This window comes from Halichondria panicea, chromosome 2 (assembly GCF_963675165.1).
Source record: "Halichondria panicea chromosome 2, odHalPani1.1, whole genome shotgun sequence".
Classification (NCBI taxonomy): Eukaryota; Metazoa; Porifera; class Demospongiae; order Suberitida; family Halichondriidae; genus Halichondria; species Halichondria panicea.
The window spans coordinates 5,147,594-5,168,865 of NC_087378.1; the positions used below are offsets into that span (position 1 = coordinate 5,147,594).

At 39.2% G+C, this 21,272-nt stretch overlaps 5 protein-coding genes across 7 annotated transcripts in view; 2 read left to right on the forward strand and 3 right to left on the reverse strand.

Moving 5' to 3' along the window:
* The window catches only part of LOC135331191 (leucine-rich repeat-containing protein 27-like), a 4,811-nt gene extending 3,198 nt beyond the window's left edge, over nt 1–1,613 (forward strand). For all 3 annotated transcript variants that reach the window (XM_064526269.1, XM_064526271.1, XM_064526270.1), the window contains exons 6-7: nt 382–540; nt 1,430–1,613. In XM_064526269.1, the coding sequence (XP_064382339.1) occupies nt 382–540; nt 1,430–1,513 (243 nt within the window). In that variant the 3' untranslated portion in view covers nt 1,514–1,613. The remainder of the gene's footprint in view (nt 1–381; nt 541–1,429) is intronic.
* Nucleotides 1,553–14,147, reverse strand: LOC135331185 (extracellular matrix organizing protein FRAS1-like). The gene is made up of 13 exons (XM_064526252.1): nt 10,620–14,147; nt 9,471–9,775; nt 9,035–9,415; nt 8,433–8,539; nt 5,834–6,119; nt 5,542–5,769; nt 5,272–5,412; nt 4,642–5,105; nt 4,209–4,580; nt 3,354–4,152; nt 3,155–3,285; nt 2,986–3,093; nt 1,553–2,562 (listed from the first exon to the last, which is right to left on the reverse strand). Exons 1-13 carry the CDS (start codon nt 14,009–14,011, stop codon nt 1,678–1,680), a joined length of 7,599 nt encoding a protein of 2,532 aa, XP_064382322.1. The 5' UTR covers nt 14,012–14,147; the 3' UTR covers nt 1,553–1,677.
* Nucleotides 7,623–21,272, reverse strand: part of LOC135331186 (serine/threonine-protein kinase 10-like) — a 48,792-nt gene continuing 35,142 nt past the window's right edge. Inside the window, exon 19 of the mRNA XM_064526264.1 lies at nt 7,623–7,694. Within this exon, the coding sequence (XP_064382334.1) occupies nt 7,638–7,694 (57 nt within the window). The 3' untranslated portion in view covers nt 7,623–7,637. The remainder of the gene's footprint in view (nt 7,695–21,272) is intronic.
* Nucleotides 14,209–16,872, reverse strand: LOC135331196 (ribose-5-phosphate isomerase-like). The gene is made up of 10 exons (XM_064526277.1): nt 16,665–16,872; nt 16,533–16,593; nt 16,358–16,473; nt 15,413–15,477; nt 15,298–15,366; nt 15,223–15,250; nt 14,966–15,076; nt 14,798–14,857; nt 14,598–14,643; nt 14,209–14,510 (listed from the first exon to the last, which is right to left on the reverse strand). Exons 1-10 carry the CDS (start codon nt 16,812–16,814, stop codon nt 14,413–14,415), a joined length of 804 nt encoding a protein of 267 aa, XP_064382347.1. The 5' UTR covers nt 16,815–16,872; the 3' UTR covers nt 14,209–14,412.
* On the forward strand, nt 16,872–21,248 carry LOC135331194 (uncharacterized). The gene is made up of 7 exons (XM_064526275.1): nt 16,872–17,249; nt 17,313–17,395; nt 17,480–17,654; nt 17,724–17,810; nt 19,511–19,669; nt 20,823–20,925; nt 21,048–21,248. Exons 1-7 carry the CDS (start codon nt 16,938–16,940, stop codon nt 21,104–21,106), a joined length of 978 nt encoding a protein of 325 aa, XP_064382345.1. The 5' UTR covers nt 16,872–16,937; the 3' UTR covers nt 21,107–21,248.

The following is a 21,272-nucleotide window of genomic DNA, read 5'->3' on the forward strand; positions in this document are numbered from 1 at the left end:
GTCTATTGGAGTTTACTGTAGTTAAAAAAGCACTCACGCTTGCAAATGTCATTAAAAATTTTTACTGTATGCATTTAGAGCTCAATATACGGTACGGGCTGATACGGCTCTCCTTGCTCACTCGTTTCTATCTTTTGGTGCATTTCCCGGCTGTTCTTTTTGTGCATGGTCTATGTATAGATCTATAGATCTCTACATACGTCATACCATAGTACTTGAATGTTTTGCGAGCATCAAAATTTGCTATTACCAGTACTTGTATGAAAGGTTTTTCACCGCAACTACATTCTAGAAATACGTTATTATAATTATACTTGGCATGATGCCTGTACACTATATCAGATATATACCTGTAGTGAGTATCTTCTCTCCCAAATACAGGCAATTGATAGGCAAAATGCATTTCGAGATGTACGCGAGACTGAACTAAGAACAAGGATCAACAAACACATGCTCGAACTAGCAACATTACGGAAACAAGCAGGACTTATATCATCTCCTTCCGATGAACTATTACAGGCCGAAAAAAAACTTGCTGAGGTTCGACTAAAAATTGTACTGCAAGTGTTAATAATGCTGTATGCAAATGCAAAACTTAAATTCAATTAGTATAAGGACGCTGGAATTGTACATTTTTTTATACAACTGTACTCCCAAAATCTGCATGCTTGGATACACTTACCATTATTTTAATATGAGATCAAGTGTTTTATAATAAAATATACAGGCTCAAACGAGGGCGAGTTGCCTGTATTTTGCATAGAACACCCCTTACCAAACCATGCCTCAAGGCTACGCAACTGTGTAATAAGTGTAATAAATAACACGGAAGGGACTGTATGACCCTTGTTACCTTGACAACGTGTATATAATCTACCTGATCATTACTGACGCTGCTAGCTATCCCAACCATAACTAATTTGACCTTCCCAACATTAGCTGTCTAACCTACAAAGTATATGATTTCTGCTTTGGTTTACACTGAACTTCCTAAAAGAATACCGTATAGTGCGAAATGTTCGAGGGGCTTAATTTTCGCGGATTTCGTGGGTTAGCAATCCTACACGAATAAATCCACGAAATTTGTAGAATTATCTGCTATAACGTGCAACGATTTAAAGGCGTGGCTTCTGGTAAGCAGTCATTCCACGAACATTGTGCAACGAAATGCTTTTAGAGGCCATTTCACGAAATATAAGTGCCTCGGAAATTTAGCGCTATACGGTACATACATTGTACTTTTATGGTTCCCAATTAAGTTTCAAAGCCAGATTTCAGCATCTTCGAGAAAATGGCATGTACAAGCATTTTACGTATTCGGTATAACGCAGCCGTTTATAATTATTGGATTTCGAATGACACTAGTACTGTGCAATTAAGCCTTATTGCCAGATCTCCAACTAACAAATTTAATTTTCATTACATGCAGGCTCTTGTCTGGCGTAAGGACATTGAGGGTGAAAAGTCAAGAGAATATAGACTATCTGCATTTACTGGAGATCTACCAGGATAATAGCATAGTATATATAATGTTGTCTATTTGCTCAGTGAGTTTTACATGTTAACAGCATTTATTTGTGATCACATAAATAATATGAAAATTAAGGGCATGATGCTGAGTGAGTGTTAAAATAATAATAATGTCTGTCATAGTTTGTGTGAACTTTATGGTGAGTATCAGAGTGCTGTTCTTGGTGAGGATCCAGGTTCTGGGGTTTTAGCACTAGCTGCTATGCTCCGCACTGCGAAGGAGGCAAGTTCGTTTCTCTGGCTTTGTGTCTCAGTATTCAATTTTTCTTCAATGACAATGCAATTATTCTGCTTGGGTGTCATTTCTTGCCTACTTGTAGTGCCCAGATTATCCACTTTATATGCTTTAAGCAGCCGTTTTTGATCAGCACTAGAGCTAGATCTACTCTGTATTTTGGTAGGATGAGAGTTTAGCATTTTTACTCGGGTATGGACTTTATTAAGATTGCGCCTTGGTTCAAGCAAAAATTCTTCTAATGGTAGAGTAAAGCTTTGAGATTCAAAGAGACCTGGCATGCTTCTAGATTTAGGAATTGATGATGCAACAGCTTGATTCGGTCTTGAATAGCATTTCTCTCTTATATAGTGTTCAGCTGTAGCTGGGAAACCAGTAGTACTGTGTGTTCTACGAAGGGATGAAACGTCTCGCTTCACCTTGCTGTTCCTTACTTCGGTTCGGCCTGTTGTTGTTCCACACATTCTTTTGGCATCAGGCAATTGTTTCCTTTGAGATGTAGCTGCTAATGCGTCCTGGACTTTTTTCCTCCACCCAGCTCGTACTTTCCACATCCAAATTGCTATGACAACAATTCCAATTGTTATGGTGGCTATTATGAACGTAATAACAAATATGATAATGGCAGCTATCAAACTGTTGTTGTTTAATTCGCTATATTGTGCAGTAGCTGTTGTTGTATAAAGTTGGCTGGAGAATGTCAGCATTACATTTGCTCTTTGCATCATTCGATATGTTCCATTTTTATCAGTGAGTGCCCACTCAATTGTCAGAATTGAATTACTGGGAGACAATTCCTGGATCATGAAAACACAAGCTATAATCTGTGTTAGTAAACTATACATGCATTACTGTGCAAAATCTTTATAGAAAATGGTTTCTATGCCATTAACCATCTGCATACATTCACATAATTATAAGTGCAGCTTATTATCATAAGAATTACAGTGGAACCTCTGTTAACAACCACCTCCGAACAAAGGCCAGTCAATTGCTATATAACGGCCATGCATGCAGGCACCCAGGTCTCAAATGAACAGTTTGTGTATAAAACAACCTCTCAACAAATACCACCTTTGTAATAAAGGCCAAAACATTGTTCCCCAAAGGTGTCCGTTATAGAGGGGTTCCACTGTAATTATATACTCGTTAGATTGTACTAGTGTACGTACTCACCAACTGAATGAAGTCAGTAGCCTAGATTGTACTAGTGTACTCACCAACTGAATGAAGTCAGTAGCCATTTCAAATTGGATTTCATCCACATTCTGAGTGCTGGAAAACTGTAGGCGAGCTGAAGGAAAACTGGTAGCTCTTCCATCATGATCCTTGTACCATGTACAAACAAAAATAAACATTCGATTTTCACCATAATTATTGAACACTTACCATTTTCCAAATTTCCAGCTTAGATGTTAAATTTCCTGTCATCAGGAATGAAATGCTAGTTGGTACAATGGAATATCCCAGTTGAAGTCGTTGGTCGTCTGCTAACTTCATACTCAAAGCTAGTACATCGCCTGCAATTTTACACAATAAAATTTAGATAGAAGATAATTATTAAGTATAGAGAGGCATCCATTCTTACCAATTTCAAATACTGATCGTGATGAGGAAGAATTGCCCTTCAAATGTACAATTAAGTTATACCTCAGCACTGGAAAACATGTGTTTTCGTGAAACTTCAATGTCAGTTTGTGTGGACCAGGTGCTGAAACGGTGGTACAGTTAGCTGCACACTCTTGAAACATTACACTAAGCACAGACTCATTGGACCATAGCTTCCATGCACGTTTTCTCTGAGTTGAATTGTGCAATAGGGTAAGGTTTTGGGAAAAGGAGCCAAAAATAGTAGACCCATAATCTGCCACCGAATAAAAATAGATTTCATTAGTCAAATAATTGACAGCGATGGGATAAACATAAGACTTTTCCATATTCACGTTGTAGGTTTTGGGATGATAGTAGATAGGTGCTGGCAAGCACAGGCTTACTGATGAGTACATCAATTCTGATTTCAAGCTGTGTACAGTAGTCTGTTGAATTGTTTGGTTTATATCCACATAAAAATAGACAACATGGATATCAATTGTCATCTGAAAGTTAGAAACTGTTAAATTTGCTTTGCATTGCAGTAGATGTTCCAGAGGAAGCCATGTATTAAAAGTCCAGTTACAACTATCATAGTCAAGGCTTGAATACCAGGACATACCACCATTAGTAGATAGTGATGTCTCAAAATTGCCTATGCTAGAACATACTTGCTTCGTGGTATACGATGTTTCTAGAAGAAACGCATTTATATCCACTTCTTGCAAATTCTGTGTCAGTATTAATGGCAGGCTATTTGATACGTGAGGGAGTGAAATTGATATCTCAACAAGATCCTGCATTGACAAAATACAGTGTACTTCAGTCAGAACTCAACATAATACTACCTTACCTCATTTTTAGCAGCAAAAGAACTATAACTGTTTAGCCTCATTTCCACTCTCTGCTCTTTAAGTGGGACATTTCCTACGCAAATGCTTGCATTCAGCCTAATCAAATTACTAGCGCGAGGGTGTCCTCGACTATAATCTTTGCCTACTGGAACACACAAGCACCTCACAAACATTCCAGGTTGAAGATATATTGGATTTAGGAATTCAGAATTCACACTCGTCAGTGTTGTGTTAGCAGTGAATACATGAAAGTCATGTTTGTCTAGGGAGTACTCCCACACAAAGATCGATCGAGCCATGTCAATGTTTTTACAATCGGCCTTGTATTGTGTATTCCAAATCTCCATTCCGGTGTAGTTTGGAGAGCAGGGCTGCATATTTACACAGTAATAAATAATTACTTAAACAGTGTGATTCAACCTGAAAACATACCATAACACAGTGGAGTGGAGATTTATGAGAAATCCCATTTCTTGAGGTAGATCCTCTGTTGATAATCACAGGAACGCCTGGTAGTAAAGGTTCAGCCACTTTCCTATTCTTTATCCGAATAGTAAGGGATCTACTTTTTCCAATTTTTGCAATTGTAGGGCCAGCTATCTCACACAATAACACAATTAGGACTGTATCATCACTTGAGCTACGATTCGCTTTCAGTGGAATTGAAATTTGTTTCTCAGTTACTCCCATCAAAAATGTCTCTATTCCATCGACTGTTTCATTGGTGAGGTCACCACAATCTAGTTGATCCTTGATCAAAAAGTACTCAATAGCAACAATTGGGTTAGAATCTCCAGTGCGAACAATTGTTACGCTCACTGATTCTGAGTCAATAAAGTAGTTTGAGAGGGGCTCAACTGTTGAAGCACTGGCTGTATCAAACTGGACAGTTGGAACTGAGAGTGGATGTTTGTGCGTAAACTGTGCAGTGCAAAGGACCATTACAACTGTTTGAATCTATTGCATATGAATGGGGCCCAATGTTATTAAAGTTAATCCTGTTTTACATTAATGAATGTGCCAAACAAGTGTACAGTATACGTGGTTAGACAAGTAACGTACCATCTTCTGGGTCATTGATATGCACAATGGTAGAGGACATGTTGGCAGGTATAATTATCCTGTTGTCGCTAGTCTTCAAGTATACTTTAAAACGTTCCTCTCCTTCAAATTCAGTGTCATCATTTACTCGGAAAGGACAGGCTGTGGGATCAACAAATGCTTTGAGTACACACACGAAACAATATCAAAAATTCGGGACAGGATTTCTTCCAAAATTATTTTGTAAAGCATTTCAGTGGTCTAATGCGCATGCCTTGTTGTCATACTCACCAGATCTATATTGTCCTCGTTGAAATGTGATCTCCTCTGGTCCACTTGCTACATTAACATCACCATGAGGGTACATGTAGTTACTACTAATGGACGCTGTTATTCCTTTGTATGAGCATGTCAATAAAAGGGTGTCTTGAAGGTTACCAGATCGCACAACAGACACATTTGACCAATGTGATGACTCATTTTCAAAATGATTCGGAAACTCTAAACCAACAATGGGCGCTACAGAAAAGAAAACAATGTATTCTTGAATTAATTATTACAGCATTATAATTACAGCACTCACGTTTGGATGAATCCAAAATAATAATTGTGAGCCTGTTTGGGTAGCTCACATGGGCCATATGTGGAAACTGGATAATATTCACATGAAATGTTTCATTTCCTTCGTAAACAGAATCGTTAAGTACTTTGAAGGTTACAGTTTCTAAAGGTGATCCATCTCCAAACTCGACACAGCCTACACCTAATTGTCCAGAACGCTTACAATATGGGTTGTAGCTATTACCTCCAGTGAAGATCATGTAGTCCACACCATACGTCGCATTTCCACCATTAACTTCGTACTGCAGCTGTGCCAAATGAGAGCCAACAAATTATGATGACATAATTAATATCTAGGCAGACTGCAAGAAAACATTGCACTGTTAGCACTGCTTACATACTTTATTTGTACTGAGCCAATCATAACTGTTCATGACGTTGTGACGAATTGACAACAGCTCCATTCGCTTGTTTCCATGCTTTTTGGTACTTTAATTCTACTGCAAATCCTAGCTACTGTAACATTGCTAATGTTTTTGTGGTCTAGTCTTCTCTCTTTTGCAGCAATGAAGAGATCGATGGCAAAAATGAGTTCCTTGGAGCACTAGTGCTTAAACTCTCAGCATGGTTGTATTAGCATGTCTAATAACTATGTGCAGTATTTAAGGTGCATGTGCATGATTTCCTCGAGTCGCTAAGCTTCATCACTAATTTCCCAATACTATTCACATTTAGTTGTTAGACATGCTACAACCACACCGCGCCAAAGGCTTATAACACTTCAGCTTCTAGCTAGTTCACATGGTTTTGCTAGCACATTCTCAGTCAAACTTTCTGCTGGGAGGATCATAACTGGCCAGCAGCGGCTCCATACGTTTTCATCCCTCACTCTCAGAGCAGGATATTTATAGTCAAGATCGAAAAGTACGTAATCTGCTTCCTAAGGACTTTTGCATTCTAACCCTTTACACTTCCTTCCGATTCATGTGCAAATTTCAATGTGATTAAAGGTACCAAAGGAAAAGTAGATGATCGGATACAATTGGAAACAGATTTCAGATTTTACAAGACCTTTCGTTTTCCTCTGCCTCACCCTCACCCTGTTTTTACACCCATGCACACTCCAAACCCCTTTTAATTTTAAAACCTAGCTTGTGTCTAAATGGGGAAAGTGCCCTCAGATGAGATATACTATGGCTTAGTATTCGTCAAGACTTGTTGTATTGTAGTCAGGCCTCGAGGCAAGGTTTGCGCATGCGCACTAGTATCTATGAGTTAGACACTGTTTTGTCGGTGTCCATATGATTGAAGCACTCAGCCACTCGTAGTACCCTCGCTACGCTCGGGATACTTAAATCAGTGCCTTTGGGCTTCTAAATCCCTGCAAAACAGTGTCTAACTATTATAACTCTCTCCCTAACTTAATAACAGATACTTGTGCCCACCCCCTTCACTTGTAAGTCTTATATACAATAATAACGAATGATGAATTATTGGCACATCAACTGTAACTTGTAGATACATAAATATCTATCGCATTTATTGCAAGTGTTTTTTCAAGTGTGTATCTGTGCAAAATTCTCCAAAACTACATAATTATGGCGCCGGCCAATTCTAGTACGTACCTTATTAGTACTACAGTGTTCCAAAAGCTAAAAGAGTGGCGCTAATTTTGTGGGGCTAATCAAGTTTGTGTGCATGCATGGCGACCAGCTGGTACACATTTTGTGGGGGCTGGCTATGCAAAAAAGATACAAAATTTAATAGTGGCGCTAATTTGTGTGTTTTGAGTGGTTTCACTTAGCTCAAAATTAATTACCTTTGAACTAACGTAGTTTAATAAGGTGCAGTGCTTTTTCTTTTTTCCTTCTTGCCTCCAGTTTTGGAGAGTGCACGTGACCGCATGGCAAGTACAAGAAAATTGCGTGTGCCTACTGTTATTACATGTTATTACTGACTTAATCGCACTGTGATTCGTACAGTGATTAATCGCGTATCAGTAATTGCAAGGCAGTAATTGCACGTCATCATTAACGACGTGCAATTACTGCCTTGACGACCGCACGTTCGAATAACGGCCGCGGCTAATTTTTTTACTGAAACTGCATGCAGCTAAAATGTCCTTAAAACTGCATCACAAACGATTAACAATCAATAGGATGGCTACTCGTGCAATAAGGGATGGAGAGCACTCATAACAAGCATTGGCAAGGTTAATAGCACTTGGCTACGCCTACGCCTCGTGCAATTAGTATCCTTGCCATTGCTTGTTACTCGTGCTATTAATCCCATATTGCACTCTTAGCCATACTATTAATTCAATAACAAAAAGTCTAGTTGAGGAACATCCTCTGTGTTCAAAGTGTCAAGGCACTCTGATATTACAGATGTGAAACTTAACCAACCACTTCATCCATTTTCTTTTTCTACTAGTTGGGCGTGGCCAGATCTAACCTCCTTTTGTCATGCCACGCCCAGAACAAAATTATCAAAATTAGTGTCACTATTTTACGGCGCATTAGTGCCACTATAATTACAAACTTTAGCGCCACTCTTTTAGCATACTTTTTAGTATGCCATAATAGTCTGTTATTAGTATTAGCATCGACCACAAAACGTACCACAGTATTATTACGAAGATCTGTTCCTGTTCTTCGGATTTTGAAAACACGATCTGATGAACCCTCCTGTATGACCATCTGAGTTTCCTCAAAGGATACTGCTGGCTCTGTAAACACAAGAAGACATATCCATACATTTTGTGCTATAAATTCATTACGTAATTTTGCTGTTTGTAGTTACAGAGAGTTTAATTGTCACTCTATACTTACTTCGTAAATTCTTGACCAAAATTTGTGAGGGAGTGTGACTACCGCGCTAACTAGATATTGAGATTGTGTAGCTAATGGACTATTGCACTGTTCACAATGTACTGCTGTACACTAACCTTTTAGTGAGCTATTCACTGTGTTAGTATTATTGGCACACTGTTTACACAGTATCTTAACTGAATAGCAGTCACATACCCACCGCTCAAGGAATGTATTATCAAGTTATGATAAGGACATGTGCCATGCATAGTGAGGCGTCAAACATGGTATAATGTTACACTGAGTGCATTGAGATATGTTAAGCGACACCACCAGAGCTGATAATGATTTGTAAAGTCATATAAAACCACCATGGATGTAGTGTAGTCTTTCTATTGCACAAACTCACTCACCATCATTAATGTCAGCTCTAATAAACACACACAGCTTTGAACGACCAGCCTCAGGTTGAGCCTTCCCATTTTCCACACCTTCCAAAATCACTCGAAAGAACTCCGACACTTCATGTAGCTGGTCATCGATGATAGTTACATTGCAGGTAGCGGAAGTTTGGTTAGCTTCAAACCAAACAATTGAATTTCTTCCTTTATAGTCTAAATTTTCTAGAGCAGAGATAGGTTCAGTTCTGCAGATGACTCCTACACTGTCATGTGTGTTCCTACTTCGAGTGAGATTAATTGCCAACACATTCTCGTTTTCTTGCACATTTGCCAGTTCCAAATCACATGGTAACCGCGTCCGAGCAATCTCAGCCTCAAATTTTACAGTAGCATCTGAAGTATGAAGAGATTAATAATTACATGCACTCATTGGTATAAGTTTACTCACAGTCGAAGTTGTCTTCAATAGATATATGTGTGGTGAAGAAATGTGAGCTCTCATGACCAAAAACAGCATTTTCAGGATTAGAAAGTTTCACACTAAAAGACTCATCCTCTTCTGCTATCATATCATTAAGCAGCCTCACAGTTACATCATGCATTGTGACATTTGGTTTGAAGACTATCAGTTGGTTCACATGGCAGAAATCAAACCCAAAACCATCAGATTCAGAGCAGTTGGTACCAATTGCTGATCCAGAGTGAGTTGAAAAGACCACTCGGGACTCAAACCATAAGTCACTACCTGTTCGTCTGTGCATATGAGCAAAAATATATGAGAAGAATCCCTTAAGCTGTTTCACTCGAATTTTATGGGACAGTGGCTTCTGTACTAATTATGTGTATCTAATTAGCTTATAGGAGAGTGCACACTGTATAGAAATTATCATACCATAGTCCATCGTGTTATGCATTACACACACCAAATTCATTAGGTCATTCCATTATGAAAAAGCACTAGGAATACTATATTTTAGCCTGTACATGTACACATGCAGGGTAGACTTGTATTTGGGGTGCACGAAATGCATATTCACGTGCACTTCAATCCAATAAATTTGGCAATAGTTGTCAACCGGACCTAATTGGCCATTGACAACCACCACCCTTTTTGTGGGAAGATATAATTATTACAGAAAGTTGTTGCAAGGCTAAGACTATACAATGAATATGAAGGATGAGAACAACAATCTCTATTAAGTGACAACTATTGACACCAGCAAAATGTACCCACGCAGACTCTCACAATCATAGGAGAGACAGGTAATCTAATTGCTTGGCATGTTCTACATACACAATGTGGGTAGACAACAATTAAAGACAGCATTATATCCCTAATACGTTATTACCAGTATGCCAAAAGAGAAACAAGGACTGTTATTACCAGAATGCCAAAAGAGGAAAGGACGCAAAGTAATTACTTGGTAAGTAATGTTTTAATGAACTTATCACCAACTTATGCAGCCACATACTAGCTATGTGACACTCATTTCTTTGTTCTACAACCCCACCGTGGGGTTGTAGAACAAAGAAAATTGAGGTATGTTTTGCAACACCAGTCATAGCCATTTATTTGATAACAGCCACGGTAACTTACATTATTCTGAAGTTTACCAATTCATTCTCTTCACTGACAATCAACAGCTCAGTTTCCAGTTGGATAAGAGCCCATACAAACGTTAATGAGTGGGTTCCACCAAGTGCTGTGAACGTCTCATTTCTAATATCAATCTCCACATTTACAGCAAATGTGATAGTATCTTCAAAGTCGTTCTCCTGAAACATTATCTTCGCAAATATCACACGTCCAGAGTAAATATCCTCTAGAGTGAACCCAGAAACAGAGTCAGCGTCTTTTTCTATCTGGTAATAGAAATTGAGATCGAAATCTACTTGAATATTAACTTCATTTGCTTCAACAGAAGAGTTCGTAATATCAATATCACTCTGACTGAGAACTGCCCCATACTTGTTATACTGGGGAAGCCATGTTACAGACCGTGGTGTTCTGATTTTGAGATCTAGGTTTTCAATAACTTCAGACATTGTATCAATCAATAACTCAAAGCGTCCTACTTGGGGAGATGTTCGGCGTCCCGATGGTGGCCAAGATGAAACCGGGTCAGTTGCATTTACTATAAAGAAGTCAGATATATTCGTATACAGAGTGTCCAGCAGGGTATAGTGCACTAGTCCTGCGTTAACATCTTTCAAGGTGAACTTGTCGTTAGCATGCAGCTGTACCACTAAGCTGCGCTGCAGATCAATTAGACTCAGTACACCAAACTGAGGTGGTGCAACAACATTGAATATGACAAATTCTGGACAAAAAGAACTTTGAACTTGAAAACTTTCCTTCCTGACTGCAAACCGCTTCTGCTGCACCATGTGATAAGGTCTGTTCGAGATGCTTATAGCAAGTTCGTACCTACTTTGTCTGATTAAAATAACAAAATTTAAGCTCTTTGTTTGATTTTTCAAAATAATATCGAATTTGAATGAATCACAGCATGAGGATGTGGCCGAGTTGTGTTCATACCAGATTCGTTTTTTAGCAAGGTCATTCCGAGTGAATTCAATTAGATTTGAGGGGGATCCATTTCGATAGGACAGTATCCCATACTCTGTCCCTTGAGTTATTCTAAGCCTTGTATTCTTTGAAAGAAAAGGAAAGTGAGAGGGACGGATTCTTTTCTCTTTACCTACACGCACCCAGAATGTTTTGGTGTCCTCGACCACAGTAACTTCCTTGCTTATCACAAGAGTGAGCATCTTTGGAAAATGAGACTTAAACCCATCAACAGTGATCTCCATTGTGACAATCTGCTGAACAAAATTTGAAAAAGGGGAGAAGAATAGTTTATGCTGATTAATATTTGCTTGTGTGAAGTTCCGTACTGAAGGCAAACAGGTGGCATCTGCTAGCACACACAGCGTGCCATTTTCTAAGTGACTGGACAGCAAGTAAACAATGCGTGTATCTGAAAATGGAGGTAATGCTGAGTACAAGTAGTGTGGAGTGATATACACAGGTTGGGTACTGGTTATTGTCATGTTCAATGCCTTTGCGTGAACAGATGGGTAATCAGCAGTGGTACTAATGATTATCGTATCATTGATATATTGTTGGAGAATAGTTATGTTTGTCAAAGAATTCTCATGGTTCCCATTTGAGTCGGTAAGCTTGTACTGGACAGTATCATGAAAACTTTCACTTGGCGGTATATACCAAACCAGTTGCTGTTGAACGTCTGACAAAGAAAATGAGACTATTTCGGTATACACAGATGGATTCAATCTGACAAATGGAAATAACCAACTAAATGTATTAAATTCCAGTGAACGAGTAGCTTTTACTACTTTTCCTTTGGCTCGAGAGACTTCTATTACGGAATCGCCGACAAGTGAATAAGGATCTATAACTTGGAAGTTAGAAGCAGATAATGGTTGAGACCACCCATGATATACAAACATCTGAGTGGATCTCACGCATAAAGGTGGTATGATGTTCATTTGTGCTACCAAAACAGTCACAGAAATTCTTAGCACAGGGGCACTCAAGCAACTGACATCCCACACCATTTGATCGAAGCCAGCTTCATCTCCAGAATGCTTGTACGCTAAAGCTGTGCCATTACTCACTGCTTGAATTGAAAATGGACCAGATAGGGAAGGTTTGCTGCCATTAGGATGGACTAGGTACCCATGCTGGGGAGGCACAGCTAGTTGCATGGTTGCTAGAAGGATACAATCTCCAAGTAGATAGAACTCAATAGCTCGAGAGTTAAGTGTGACCATACCTCTTTTGACAACTTTTAGGGGGTTATTGGTTCGTTGAGCTGCCCTATTCAAGTATACCACAGTTCTAGATGTTACAATGATTTCTTTTTCAACTATCAGACCTCCAACAGCATCAAGAACTGCTAAGTATCGAAACTTCACTGGTGAATACTGCGAAGAATCATAGTGAGGGTAAAAACTTACACAGCCTCTGATTAGATCTTCTTTTGTGAACTCAGTGTACGAAGCTTTTAATTCGGTACTTTGTGGTGTGCGAAATGATCCAATTTTTTGATGAACTTCAACCATATACTTGATTGGATCTATGCCAACATTTAAGTTGTCAGGCGTTACTGGTGTATTGGCAGCTTGTTGTATTGTGAGTGTTTCAGGAATCCGACTGGCTCCTTTGACATCCTCCCCAGCAAGGTTCCACAAATGTCTGTTCAGGGGAACAACAGTGTAGTAAATAGCCACCTTAGAAGATTCAGTGTATAAGTAAATCCGAAGGTGAACAAAGTCATTTAACGTATATGCTGCATCACCATAATCGCCTGGTGCATAATGCAGCCTAGAGTGCACAAATCCACACGGTAGAGCAGTGTTCGTCATTTGTAGCAGTTTACCGTACATGGGTAGTCTGATGTGTGGGAACTGGTTCAAAACTTCATAGTGGCATTTTCCGATAAGATTGTTTGGAAATGTTAACCGGTATGTGATTGGCACTGAACCATTTATGGGTATTTCATTGTCATTGAGTCGGACCGAATGAATGTTGCTAAGACTTTCAACACTCTTTATGATCAATTCAATTGAAAAAATATGGATATCAACCACTTGCTGAATATTGGATGCCTGAGTCGAGTTCAATGGTGTCAACCAAGACAGTTGAAATGTTACCAGTTCTTTGTCTAGAAGGCATCCATAATGTTGGTAGGTAATGACTCCTTGATAAACACAAGGGAAAACACTGGGAACCACTTCACCACAAGAGAGCTGTGGCTTATATACATAGCGAATGGTGCAATCATTAAAACTTCTCACAACTGGGTCCACAATAAATGAATGGTGTAAGCCCGCTTGTCCACCGCGAGATAAGATCAGCGGTTCCGTAATTATTATCTGCACAGGATGATCTGATGTATCCAGTGATAACGATCTCCCAGTGAACAGAATAGCGATGACAACAAACAAGGTACACTTTGCCATGTTGTGCCGATTGGATTTCAGTCACAAACTATAGTTCTCTAGTATTGACACATTACACACTCTATTACTAGCTAGATTCAATCCACAATTATGTTGTCTCAGAAAAAGTAGATAGCCCTTTTACATCAATTATTTGGCAAAGTGAACAAAAATGTTGGCATGCAGCATCCATAGGAAGTCTAATGCATTTCACATGCTTCAGGAATAGCAATCATAGTGAGTATTACAATAGCGTTGAGCCAATGATCATTGATGGAACAATGAAGCGTTCACATCTGCTTCAATAGCTCAGTGAACCATGCATATAGGAGTACACAGTGGAGACAGCAAAGCTAGGTACACCACACAAACTAAAATCATTGAATTAGTGTCCATGTCTATGAGTTGATTAGTTGGCAGGTTTAACCGGCAGGCTTATCCACAACATTTACGGACCCGTCTGCGTTACCATAGTACACACGAGAGGCCATGTTTAGAAACAAACCGGTCTCTACAATTCCTGAAACAAAAAAAGATGTATTAGTTAATCATCATCCAACGCACAACAATGCACATGCAGACTTATATATAATAGCTTGAACAATACCTGGAATCTGAGAAAGATTTCTGGCTACTAGACTCCAGTCAGTCTCCTGGGAGAACATACTGAACAATGGTTCACATGGAAATGAACAGAACAGTACAGTCTGTTCACATTACATGGCTATGATGCACACAACAAACATAATTGAACTGACAAAGTAACAACATACTACTACCTCATCTCTGTAGCAACAATGTACTCACCTTTGCAGCAACAAATTTCCAATCTAGTATCAAGTTTCCATTATCTGTGACGACAGGGCCCTGCATTACAGGACAGATGTATAATTATTATACTGCAGTGAAATTTGGACATGTAGTGGAAAAATAAACTACCCGATAATTTAATTATTACATCAATATCAAACGTACAGCTTTTTGTTTGGCCATTCTAATTTCAGCTGTTCCCCCCATCTTCTCCAGCTTGATCTTGACTGGCTTGTAGGCAAACGGGACAACTTCAATTGGCAGCCCTCTGTTCCACTGATAAATTGAAGGAGACATGGAAAAGTGCTTTTCTATATAATTTTCTCTCTATTTTGAAGCATTGACGACCTGACATGTACACTAACTAGGAAACATACACATAGCACGCAGCATCAGCACAAGAACAGCAGCAAGGTACACACCTTTTCCCCAAGAAATGATGATTGCTTGCTGTAAAACAGAATGCAAACAAACTAATTTATAAGAAATTCTCTTACCTATAATCACAAATCACTACAAAGGTCTTCGCACTAGCAGCAACAACTTTCTCTTGAGTTTGACACCCTCTGATGATAGAATTATAATGTGTATACTTACAGTGTCAATACCTACCCTCCTCCTTTTATGCAGTTTAAGTTTTTGTCAACCTCGTCAGCACCATCAATGGCTATGTCCAGCTGCAGTGATAAAGAGTTTGTACTTACTGTGTAGCAAATTTATGACAATTTGGGTAGAACAAAAACAACCATACTAGAGCACTGAAGTGCTAACACTCTCGGCTGTTTACATAGTATAAGAAACCAGAGGAACAATAAATGCAGTATATAGTATGTAATGAGCACGAAAGCTGACTATAGACGCATGCTGATAGTTTTGAGACAGAGTTTTAGCAATACATGAGACATGCAGATCACAGCAAAGCGGCTCCTGGGGCTAGTAAGTCAAACCCCAATCATAATTCTAGCTTTCTACTTTAGTGACTCTATTTCACTGTTCCTGGTACGGGATCACTTCAGCTGTAAACAGTGGTGTAGGAAGGGGGCTCCAGGGGCTGGAGCCCCCCCATCTTTCTAGCCTATTAAGTAGAAATGACTTATCAAGCTGCTCTATATGTAGATAGCCGTAATTTTTTTCCATTCAAAAAAACTAGAGCCTCCCCCATCGAAAAATTACTTCCTACCCTACGCCACTGGTAAATACGTGCCTCGAATAAAGGCCCCTGGTAGATCTATAGCTAGCCATGCAGCCAACTTAGACAACGAAGCTTTAACATCAAAATCTGCCACTAATAACTTGTTGTGTGAAGGCTATTCATGCTGTAAACGCAGCACCGTGGAATCCAGGTGAGTAGACTCATGTGTCACAAACAAACAAACAAACCAACGGACTACAATACCCGTGGCTGCCCACACACACCTCGGGTAAATAGCTCAGATATACAACGATGCCATTAACCATACATGTGTTACACACACTGCCAGGCACCAGGTGGGAGTTATACATGGTAATCAAATTAATTATATTCCCGGTCAGACCTGACAGTACACACTAGCATACCTCAGGTACTGTTTCCAGGTCTCCAAGAGTTAACCCATTGTCAATTATTAGCTGTCGTGCTTGAAATGATGTTGGCACACAAATAACAGACAACTTTTCTTGCTTAACCCTTTCAGCTATGGGCAGAATAATATGTAATGCAATTTCATAATAATCCCTATACCGTACCCTTTACCTAATCTTTCCACTGCAAATACAATTGTGCTTCCACTTCCGATTCCAAGCCTCTGATTGTCCTAAATAACAGAAAACAGATTTGAGTGAGCCTGCACAAAGTATTATTTTTATAACATAGATATAGATTTACCTGTACATAATCATTAACAGCTTTTACAGCTGCAGCCTTTTTTCCAGTAGCCAATTCACTGCTCATCATAATTTGTCTTGTTGAAAATGAAGGCTTGCAATGTACTCCAAACCAAAGGATCTTTTTTATTGAACAGATTGAAGAGAACATAAAAAGCAAAAAAAATATGACAAAAGAGCTGAGTAAGGAGTAAGGGGCAGATTCCGAAAGGTTATGGGGTTAAACTCGTGGGTTAATTAGTTTGAAAGAGTCAGCAGTGCAGCTGAGAAAGTGATGAATTGTACTCACCTTTTTCTCAGATCCACGTCTCAATCATTGCTTAATAGATCTAGATCTACAATTCAGTTACAAGTCAAGAGGTTTGCCTCAAGCAACCAGAATGAGTCCATGGTTAGTCGAGGATGGAGAAAGCTTGCTGTTGCCATAAGGACATTCATGGCTGGAACTAAGGCTCTTTATAAAGATGTTACACTAATGTATGAAATACGATCTACACATGGAAAATACACAATAACGAGCACGTTCCCCAAAGGGGTTTCTCATGGCTTTCCTCTCTCCAGAAGCCAACTACAATTCACTTACAGTGTGAGCACAATTTTAAAGGAGTGCCACTAATCACAGACTTAATTATTATGTGTCTCTTTATAGACCCAAAAAAATCTGATCAAGATGCTCCCCACTGTGGCTTTGTTTTTTGTTCCTGTTTTGGGATATGTCGTCCCTCTAGTTGCGTAAGTGTAGCTAATGTATTAAATTAATATGTGTTCAATGTCTGCCCTAGAGTTAACTTTGTCTTCTCTTATAATGTTCAACAGGTTTATGTATCCTGAAAAATTGCTCAGCAACCAATTTTGGACCGATGATCAACGAAAACTATTCACACTTTCAGAAGCTAAAAGGAGTGAGGAGATATTTGAATCTCTAATGAGAGAAGTTAGGACAGCCCTAAGTCAAAAACAGTTGGATTCTGTAACTGATCTGAGAAAAAAGGTATACTAGCTGTTACAGTCGGTATTAGTTTAATTTGCTTAATATACTGCATGTACTGATTGGCTACAGTTAAAAGATGCTGATTTAAACTGGGAGCAAGAGCATTCACTGTTTCAAGACCCATTCCTACCATATGGACTAACTACAAATCAAATGGTGAGTTCAGTATATTTTGTACATGCAGTGTCGTCCTCTGCTCGAGTCCTTATGAATTTCTTAGTCAAAATGCTAGTGTAGGAGGCTGAGTGATAATAAAGTACGTTTTGAGCAGGGGACACTGTTAAATGTAAAAGTTGTTCAATCTACTCTCACACTAAACCTCTGACCAAAGGACAACCTCTCTGCGAAGGTCAAATTTTGATATACCGTATATGCTTGATCAGGAGCCGCGGCTACTAAATGTTTCATTTTGCTGGAAGAGGAGGCTACAATTCGAGAGAGGCCACTGTTCAAGAGCGGCGTTTATTAGCTCCAGCTAATTCAACAACCTTTAGTTTGTCATCAAAAGTTCTTTTCACCTGAACTCGGGCGAATTGGGCAAATTAAAAATGTAGGAGGGGCGAAGTTATCAGAATTATAGCAGTACAAATGAATCTGCCATATCATAGGGGGGGCGAATTACCCCCCTCGCCCCCCCCCTTAATGCAGCCCTGCCAATAGCTATGTACATGTAGCTAGCTGCTAGTATTAATACTTTTTTTGGCTGCCACGTGCAGAAATGCTAGAGTCAAAGTTCACTGAGGCTACTATTTGAGAGCGGCTACTAAATGTTTCATTTTGCTAGCAAGGGAAACTACTATTTGAGTCCGGCCTTTATACAAGAGCGGCCTCTGATCGAACATATACTCTCACATTAGTAACAGTGTACCATAATTATAGCGGATTATTATGCCTCGGTGCGCATGCGCAAGCGAGGTATATGGTAGTATGTTTGTGTGTCTGTGTGTCTGTGTGTGTGTGTGTGTGTGTGTGTGTGTGTGTGTGTGTGCGTGTGTGTGTGTAGACCGCTACAGCTGCTCAAGGATGAATCTAGTGCAAGTAAGAGTTTCTATAGGCTTCTAGTCATGTTTACTTGGATTTTAATTCGTGGATTTGCAAAATAATGCTTCGTTCTCGAGTTACATGTATGCCTAGTTTTGCTTACTTGGAATGCCATTGCAGCCTTTTCAGAAGAGCACATAGCCAAACTTGTTTACCGAGTGTTACTACTCTACTTAGTAGTTAGCTCTGCACTAGAACGCTAGCTATTGGTAGCTGCAAGAATGAGGAAGAGAGCTGCAAGGCTCTGCTGATGGCAGCCATTAATTTTACACTTGAACTTTTGGCATCGATCGTTTTTAACAACAATCATGGTCGATCATTACCCACTCTTTGAGTTTGCATGCAGAAAAATAATTATTGCAAAAATGTTCATGTGTACATGTATAAAAGCTATTAGTAGCTTTTATGTTATGTAGCTTTGGTATCTCCACTGAGGCATCAGCACCTGTGGTGTTTTCATTTTTGTATCCGTAGAGCACCTACGAAAATCAAAACTGCCTAGCTCAACGTAACTATTCTGAGCTGTACGAAAAGTAAAAAGAAACGTAAAGAGGTAGTTTGTACGAAACTTACCCGCTACCATATAGCGGGTAAGTTTCGTGGGGTAAAAAATTCGTTTAACTCGAGAAACGGTGGTTTTAGTCAGTAAAAATTTTGTTTAGTCTCTCATTACCTGCACTGCATTCCTACGTTCTGGTAAGCCATGCCTACGTTAAAATTTTGTGGAGGTCAGCTTGCCCACAAAAATAACGAATATTTACCCCACGAAAATTACCCGGTATCCATTCAGTATTTTACTGCTTTGGTTCTTATAGGGCTTACTGTGTAGCGGTTGGGGATTGAGAACGTGGTTACCGATACAGTCAAGGCGACGACTACTATTAGAGAGACACATGAAATACTTATTCACCTGTGATTGGCTACTCTCACTAGAAGGTGGAGTGGAATCACTTACTGACAAAGAAGTATTTGAGGTATTTCTGTCATTCAAAATTGTACTGTTTGTCGCAGCTTGAATGGTATAAAATGTTATTTGTGTAAGCATTTCAAATGCTAATGATGCACTCATGTATTTACCCCAGAGATCACTTCCTATCCCAATTTTATATTTGCCAATCCATCAGTTTTACTTGCTGCACGCAATGATGCAACCAATGCAAACTGTAGCTGGTAATGATCGAGTTGTTTTAGTGCATGTACTGCTCAAGGTATAAGTAAACCAAGAAATGTTGTGGCCTGGACCTTTTAGACCAATGCTTTTGAAACGTGCTGACAGGTGTTAGTACATGTAGCCTTCTGCTTAAGCTCTTTTACGTCAGAAAAATGTTGTGTGTCTTCACTTCAAATACCGAATGTTTTGCGAGCATTAAACATTTGCAAACTTTGCGATGGTTGATCAATTTGCAACAATAAATCCGCAAAACCTAAATTATTACTAGTAAATACACACGATCCGCCAGAACGCAATAGTTAGACCGCAAAGTGGTCAAATTTTCTGCTGATTTGGCTCATTTGCAAAGGTTGGTTTTTCACCTGCAAAATATTCTAGTAATACGGTAAAAGAGTTATGCGCATCAATTAGGGTTCAAAATAATTATCTTTGACCTTTTGACCCTATCAAACTTCATCTGCAACCGATATCCCAATATGCAAATAGGTAAAGATCATCAATGTGATGAGATAAAAATTATCCTGGCTAGGAACGAGTGTGTATGTACCGTATATCTTCTAATTTATCGGACACTTCTAACTACCCCGGACACTCTTTTGGGTGATTTCTGTTGTTCTAATACAACGGACACTCCAGTGCTTTAATATCCGGACAATACCTTGAGTTACATTCATAGACGGCAAGTAAGACTTACAGTGCTGCAGTTAGATAGCTTTGAGTAGCTAGTTTTTGATAGCTAGTGCAACTATTCAGTCGCACACTGTTCTATTAAACTTAGCTAGCTCGCATGCAGCTGCTTGCTTGTTCTAATTATTCTGGACACTTCGCATACTCTATAAAAATCTGTTTCAATTATACCCGGACAATTTCCAAAATAATTATATTGTTTGCTGTCCGATAAATTAGAAGATATACGGTATGTGTGTGTATAAATATTTACTGCATTTTAATCCCAGGCATGTGCAGAGAGAAAAATCATTCCCAGTGACAACACAGCAGACGTAATTTTGCTTAGAACACTTCTTAAGACATGGACAGCTCTTACTACTAGTGTAAACGGTGAGCTTGGTGTAAATGTGCTAGGGGCATTCAGTATTGCAAGTATTGATATCCATGTATAGATCTCTGTGTGTGCATATTATTAGAAAATTGCCATCGCCTACGCTCACGCACACACACAGAATGCCCAATGTCTTTGATGGCTCACCTTCCAATGACCCAGTTTCATGACGTATTATAGTTTGAAACACAATGGAACTAGCCCTTGGAGTGTATAATTTTGTGTGTTGTCAAATGTCTCATTGTCTGTATATAATCTCAATCAGAGTGTACAGGTACTGTACATGTTGCAAACAAATTTCATCATGCTGACATGACAAGGAGTTGAGAGTTGGGAGTGGCTTCAT

Bases quoted from the DNA above. Each gene is read 5' to 3' on its own strand.
- LOC135331185 (XM_064526252.1), bottom strand. From the start codon at position 14,011: ATGGCAAAGTGTACCTTGTTTGTTGTCATCGCTATTCTGTTCACTGGG. The intron at 5,413-5,541 runs GTGAGTATGACA...TTGATCCCACAG, and splicing joins ACGAGGACAATATAGATCTG to CCTGTCCTTTCCGAGTAAAT. The intron at 3,094-3,154 runs GTAAGTGTTCAA...ACATGGTACAAG, and splicing joins AGCTGGAAATTTGGAAAATG to GATCATGATGGAAGAGCTAC.
- LOC135331196 (XM_064526277.1), bottom strand. From the start codon at position 16,814: ATGTTCTCTTCAATCTGTTCAATAAAAAAGATCCTTTGGTTTGGAGTA. The intron at 16,474-16,532 runs GTAAAGGGTACG...TTCTGCCCATAG, and splicing joins ATTTGCAGTGGAAAGATTAG to CTGAAAGGGTTAAGCAAGAA. The intron at 15,251-15,297 runs GTAAGAGAATTT...TCTGTTTTACAG, and splicing joins GTAGTGATTTGTGATTATAG to CAAGCAATCATCATTTCTTG.
- LOC135331194 (XM_064526275.1), top strand. From the start codon at position 16,938: ATGAATTGTACTCACCTTTTTCTCAGATCCACGTCTCAATCATTGCTT. The intron at 17,396-17,479 runs GTAAGTGTAGCT...AATGTTCAACAG, and splicing joins TATGTCGTCCCTCTAGTTGC to GTTTATGTATCCTGAAAAAT. The intron at 17,655-17,723 runs GTATACTAGCTG...GATTGGCTACAG, and splicing joins TAACTGATCTGAGAAAAAAG to TTAAAAGATGCTGATTTAAA.